The sequence below is a fragment of the Phoca vitulina genome, unplaced genomic scaffold (genome assembly GCF_004348235.1).
Source record: "Phoca vitulina isolate PV1807 unplaced genomic scaffold, GSC_HSeal_1.0 scaffold48, whole genome shotgun sequence".
Taxonomy (NCBI): domain Eukaryota; kingdom Metazoa; phylum Chordata; class Mammalia; order Carnivora; family Phocidae; genus Phoca; species Phoca vitulina.
The window spans coordinates 827466-833547 of NW_022589751.1; the positions used below are offsets into that span (position 1 = coordinate 827466).

A 6082-nucleotide genomic window follows, 5' to 3' on the forward strand; every position below is an offset into this window, starting at 1 on the left:
ATGTCAGGGAAGACCTCTCTGCAAAAATGGCACATCTGGACCTTAGGCACTGTATCAGGCAGGGTTCTCCAGAGGAGCAGAACCAACAGGATATATAAACATAAAGAGATTTATCTTAAGGAACTGGCTCATGCAGTTATGGGGGCTGGCGGGTCTGACATCTGCAAAGCAGACTGGACACCCAGGGGGAGTTGGTGTTGCAGCTCCAGTCCAGGGAGACCTGGGGCAGAATTGTCCCTTCCTCTGGGGAGCTCAGTCCCTGAGATGCTGCCCACCCACATTGTGGAGGGTGGGTAATCTGCTTTACTCAAAATCCATTGATTTAAACGTTAATTACATCGAAAAAATACTTTCATAGCCACATCTACATATGTTTGACCAAAAACTGGCCACTAGGGCCCAGTCAGGTTGACACATAAAATTAACCATCACGGGCACGATCACCCATCTGGACCAGTGTGTAGTTCTCACATGGAGCCACTAAGTTGGATATCCTGTTCATACCCTGCACGTCTTTCTTTTACAGAGAAAAAAAAAAAAAAAAAGAAAGAAATCCCACTTTGCAATTGCATCTGGTCGACAGGAAGCTCTAGTTTTGCGGGAAGAGGGCTGCTCTTCCAAAATCATCCCCCAGAGGCACCCACTGGCTGACCGGGGACAGTCTTCCTAGCTGGCGGATGATGCAGGGGAATAAGAAGTGCACGGACGGGTTCAGTGACTCCTCGAGCATCGGCAGTGTGCTGGACGATGCAGACAGGGAGGTGAGCAGCCTCACAGACCGGGCCTTCCGGAGCTTGTGCATCTCAGAGGACACATCCTGCAATGACTCCGACCTGGCCCTGTCCCCGGATATCACCCGCCAGGTGTTTGGGAATTTCCCCCAGGGAACGGTGATCCACACCCACAGGAAAAGCAGCATCTGGAGCCAGTTACCGTCGCAAGGCACGGAGCACGCGGGCTGGGCGGCCACATTCCAGCAGCTCCCCAAGTACGTTCAAGGGGAGGAAAAGTATCCCAAGAGCAGCCCGCCGCTGACACCAGCCCAGAGGAGACTGGAGGTGCCCGTGTCCGGCCTGAGGAGCAACAGCAAACCTGCTTCAAAAGTGTCATCACTAATTAAATCTTTTGACAGGACTGAGAACCAACGCTGTGACAGCAGGCCTCCTACCAGTAAGCCCCCGGCTCTCAAAAATCCCCCCAAATTTGCTCCTCTTCCAGAAAGTGGTGTCCACTTCTGCTTCGATTCTGCCTTTCTGACGGTCAGGAGGGTGCCTGCTGAAGTCTCTGGCGCCCACCAGAATAGCCACCAGCCTGGCAGGAAGCACGGAGAGCAGGAGTCCCCCAAGAATCCCGAAATGGGCTGTCACGGCTCCAGCGGTTTCCTCCCAACACCCGAAAACGTGACCAACTCGTTTGAGTCCAAGTTCCCCTCCCCGCCCCATAAGCCAGCCAAGGGTGAGCCTGGAAGAGGTAAGGAGTGGCCCTGCAAAGGGACCTTTCTTCATAGCGAAAACAGTGCTTTTGAGTCCTGGAACGCCCACCAACCGAGGCTGCCCGAGAGAAAGGAGGCCGCTGACCCCATCCCAGAGAGCAAAGCTCCCAAGCATTATGACGACGCGCCCTTGTTAAGAGAGCCCCCGGCCCCTGAGCACAGAGTCTCCCCCTGCCACTCCCGGGCCAGCTGCAGCCAGGAGGTGAACAGGTTGGCTGCAGGGGCTCTCACGGAATCTGGACCCTGGGGAGCTAGGGATCCAGGAGCCCAGGCGTTCGCTGTGGAGGGAAAAGCTTCTAGCTCACAGCCTGACCCTCAGGTGAAGCCGACCCAGCCCCCATGGAGGAAACCAAAGCCTGGCAAAGGAAGGAAAGAAAGTCTACCAGATGCTTCAGAAGAGAAGAAGCAGGTCACCAGAAGAGGCCCAGCCTTGTATCCAAAGCACAATCCCCAGGGACAATTTCCAGAAAGCGAGGCTCTTGACCTGCCCATGGACCCCAACGAGCATTATAGTCCTCCTTTTAACATCAGTAAGCTTCTGACCCCCATCATACCCACCAAGCATGTCCTGGAGCCATCCGACAGCCAGCCAGGGGAGATAACCCCATCACCCCCAGGGCAGCTAAATGGGTACCAAGAGAAGGAGCCCAGTGAATGTCAGTCTCGAGACAGCTACAAATCCAAAGCCCCCAGCCTGCTGTTCAACCTTAAGGATGTGCGGAAGCGTGTTAAGAGCACATACAGCCCCTCACCTCTCTTGAAAGGCCTTGAGGAGAAAACCAGAGGCAAGCAAGAACCCGTGAGCAATGGTGTCATCCTTCCCAATGGGCTGGAGGAGAGCCCTCCAGAGGAGCTGTCTAAGGAGACACCAGCTGACGGCCCTTCTGGGTCGCACATCAGGACCCAGAAGGACCCTAGGGCTGTCTCCGGGGAAGCCTCTGCAGATAACTATCTAACTCTTAGCTCACCTCCAGCTACCACCCAAGCCCCCTTCTGCACCAATGGGGAGGGAGCTGACAGAAACAGCTACGAGAAGGACGATGGAGATCCGGAGATGGGCACCACCGGGTCGGGCAAGTGTCCGGACGCCGGGGAATCCTGCCCTAGGAAGCACCTGTCCCTGAGGCTTTGCAGCAGAGAGCCTGAGGCAGGGAAGGCTGCAGAGAAACCAAAGACCCTCAGCCTCGAGAAGGGCTTCTTGAGATCCGTGTCTCAAGAGACAGAACCAGAGAGAGATGGACTTCAGAATCCAAACTTCAACCAGAAATTCTCTCCAGGGCCCCTCTCTCCCGAGGAAGAAGATGTGTTTTACAGTGACAGCCAATCTGATTTCATGCCAGGCTTCAAAAGTAAGGCCAAGTTCAGCACCAGCTCTTCAGACCAGTCCTTTGCCTCATTTGAGGATCAGCCGAAAACGTGGTTCACCGAGAGCCAGCAGGAAGACAGGAGGAACGACGGAAGTGCAAGAGACAGTCGGAAGGACGAGAAGGAGGAAGCGATGGGGAAAGAGGAGCTACAGCTCTGTGCCCTGAGTAATGGGCCTGCGTGCGTGCAGGAGCACAGCAAGAGGGAATCCTTGCAAGGAGAAGGGGGAGGTTTGTCTGGATATAGACCCAGGAAGGCATCGAGAGAGGAGGCTAACTTCAGAGGCACTTGGATGGGGAGAAGTAAGGATACAATCAAAGACCTTACCCCCTCACCATCTTCTACTTCAAACAAGCACATATTGTTTGCAATTAAAGACAACACCTTCAGGGCCACCCCCGTAATAAAACCCATCATGCGGCCCCTCCTGAGGACCATGTCATCAGAGGACCCTCTGGGCGGCAGCCACAAAGAAGATGACTTGCCAAAGCCAAGCTGGGGAGAAGAGGCTGGTCTTGGTGGCCCCGAGAGCCAGGAATTGGCCAACACCCCGACCCCCGCTAGCATGCAGGATGCACACTTGAAGCACACAGCCTGGGAGGGCACGAAGGACCACGGGCAGGTGCCTGGCATGGCCCGGAGGGAGACTTCCCAGCCAGTCCCAACAAGAAACATCCCGTCTCCTCCACTCATGGGAGAGGGCCAAGGGCTGAAGCCACCCCCAGAGGCTGCACGTCACATTGTGGTAAATGAAAGCAAGAACAGTTCCACGGACCAGGGGAAGCTGGATGCTCCAAGGTGCATCCCCACCATCGCTTTGCCCCAAGGTGACCCAGAAGACCAGCCACCCCCACGGCAGCTGGGAACGTGTTGGGAAGAGCACACACAAGATTTCAAAAGTCACTTATTGTCCACACCCAGAGCAGGGCCACCAGGGAGAAGACTGGTCCCCGGGGAGATGGCAATTTCCCCTAATGCCAGCTCCCTGGAAGAGAGCAGCGCATGCTCCCCGGCCACCAGCAGCACCTGGGACGATGGCTCCCAGGCCCCCACTGAGCCGGGCCTGCTGCCAGGGGAGCCTCCTCACCCCAGGCCCTGGGCCAGCCTCTACCCGGCCAGGGTCGCCCGTAGGGAGGACCTGACACACGCCCTCACATGGGAGGCCGGCTCGGACCCCCAACTTGAGCCATCCGCCGAAGACCTCAGGACACTTTCTCCAAGAGGTTCGGTGCTGGACATGGCCACCAGCTCAGCGGGCCTCCCTGAGAAACCAGAGCCTCCTGCTCAGCAGGAGAGGGCAGCCGGCAAGCCCCCGGCGGTCCCACCCAAAACAGAGAAGGCCCTGCGGCGGGCCAAAAAGCTGGCAAGCAAGAGGAGAAAGACCGACCAACTGCAAGAAAAGCATGGTGAACCTGGAGAAGAAAAGCCCTTCCTGGAGGACTGGGAGCGTAGGCCACCATCCCCCGGAGAGAGGCCCCGATCCAGGTTCCCCGAGGTCCGTTCCCTGCCCCCTCCCATCCACCGCCACTCAGTGTCTGCCTTAGAGCCACTCAGGAGGCAGCCTGGGGGATCCCAGTCCCGTATGCCTCTGGCCCCTTACCCTGCCACCCAGAAGGTCCTCCAAGACCCCCAATCTGGAGAGTACTTTGTCTTCGATCTACCACTCCAGGTGAAAATCAAGACCTTCTATGACCCAGAGACGGGCAAATATGTCAAGGTCCCCATCCCATCCTCTGAGGGGGGTTCCCCCGAGCCACCCCCGCCAAACACACCTGATTCTCCCTACATGCTGTACCCTCACTTCCGGCCCCTGCCCCTGATGCCACTGCGCTGCTCGTCTCAGCTCTCTGCGCCCACCTTCTTCAGGCAGGGCCCGCACACCCCCGAGGCGGCCGGCCCTGGGTCCCGGAGCATGCAGCCAGCACCTTCCCGGTGCCCAGCGGAGGAGGGGGGAGATGCTCCGCGCCTGGGCATTATCTCTACCGACGACCTAGAGGACTTTGCCACAGAAGGCATTTCTTGAGAATTACAGCAGACTAAGCCCCCTCAAATAAACCCAGAAGAACTTACTTCCCCTTTCCACCAAACAATCAATCACTTACACACACACACACACACACACACACACAGACATCAACACATACTTAGCCATGTGGGATCCCTAAAGTCTCAAAAAAGTGGGGATTCTGAGAAAACCCCACCTGAAGGGCTTCCTGGGGCTCTCCTCCCTGGGAGGGCACTGTTTGCATGACCAGGTCCCTCCCAAGCCCCTTCCTGGATCCTGGATCTGCTCCCCTTACCCCTTCCTTCTCCCCTCCCTTACTCCCTGTCCTCCTCTGGCCATGCCACTGGGGTGAGTCCAGCCTGATTCCTAATGGCCGCTCTGCTCGGGCACCGCACCTACTTCTTCTCAAGGGCCGGCTCATGCAGTGAGCCAACTCCCAAGCCCCCAGAAATGCCGCACCGCACTGAGCGCAGCCCTGCCCGGCGAGCAGGCCACCCGGCCCAGCCCCTCCAGGTCCAGCATGGCACAGAGAAGCGCCTCTACCCTCGCTCCCATGCAGTAACCATTTGCAGCTCACTGCAGGCAGAAATGGCTAAGGACTGCCCCAAGGCAACCCTGCAGAAATGTTTCTTTGGATAGAGTGGGTTTTCTTTACTGAGGAAGCTTTCCTCTGAAGGCTATTTTCTGATAAAGAAAAGGCTACCTTTTAAAAAGTGAAACAAGCTTGCAGATGTGGTTCTGTCCTGGACTGGTCTTCCATCTGTGGGCAGTGGCAGGTCTCCCCTGGTCAGTAAAGTGCCTTGTGCTGTCCAGGCCTTCCATCACCTTCCGTCACCGCCGGCCACGCAGGGGCATCACTCTGAACAGAGCAGCCTCGGCACCTGCTGCCATCCCGGTGCTCCTCCTAGAGCCCTCAGCACTGTCCCTGCGTTCACGGGGCCAGGCTGTCCACTCATGTGGGGGGACAAAGAGGAGGGAGACCCAAGCTCACCATCACGGCTGGCGCAGGGAACTGAGTCAGGCCCCAGGTGTCCCAATTTCACAACTGTTAACCTATGCCCTGTGCTCAAAAGGAAATTGTATTTTCCCAACTCCCAGGCCTTTGGGGATGTGGAGGGAAGTATCTGATTCAGGTCAAGGCAGCAAAATGCAATAACCATCTCTGGCCTCTGAGAACAGAGGCGTCTGTGAGCACATGCACACTGTGGGCAGCCATGCTA

The 6082-nt window shown here is 57.0% G+C and overlaps 1 protein-coding gene across 1 annotated transcript; it reads left to right on the plus strand.

Moving 5' to 3' along the window:
- The first annotated feature begins 677 nt into the window (after positions 1-677).
- CUNH10orf71 (chromosome unknown C10orf71 homolog) lies at positions 678-4984 on the plus strand. Its single transcript, XM_032432195.1, has one exon. It carries the CDS (start codon positions 678-680, stop codon positions 4878-4880), a length of 4203 nt encoding a protein of 1400 aa, XP_032288086.1. The 3' UTR covers positions 4881-4984.
- Positions 4985-6082: the final 1098 nt, after the last annotated feature.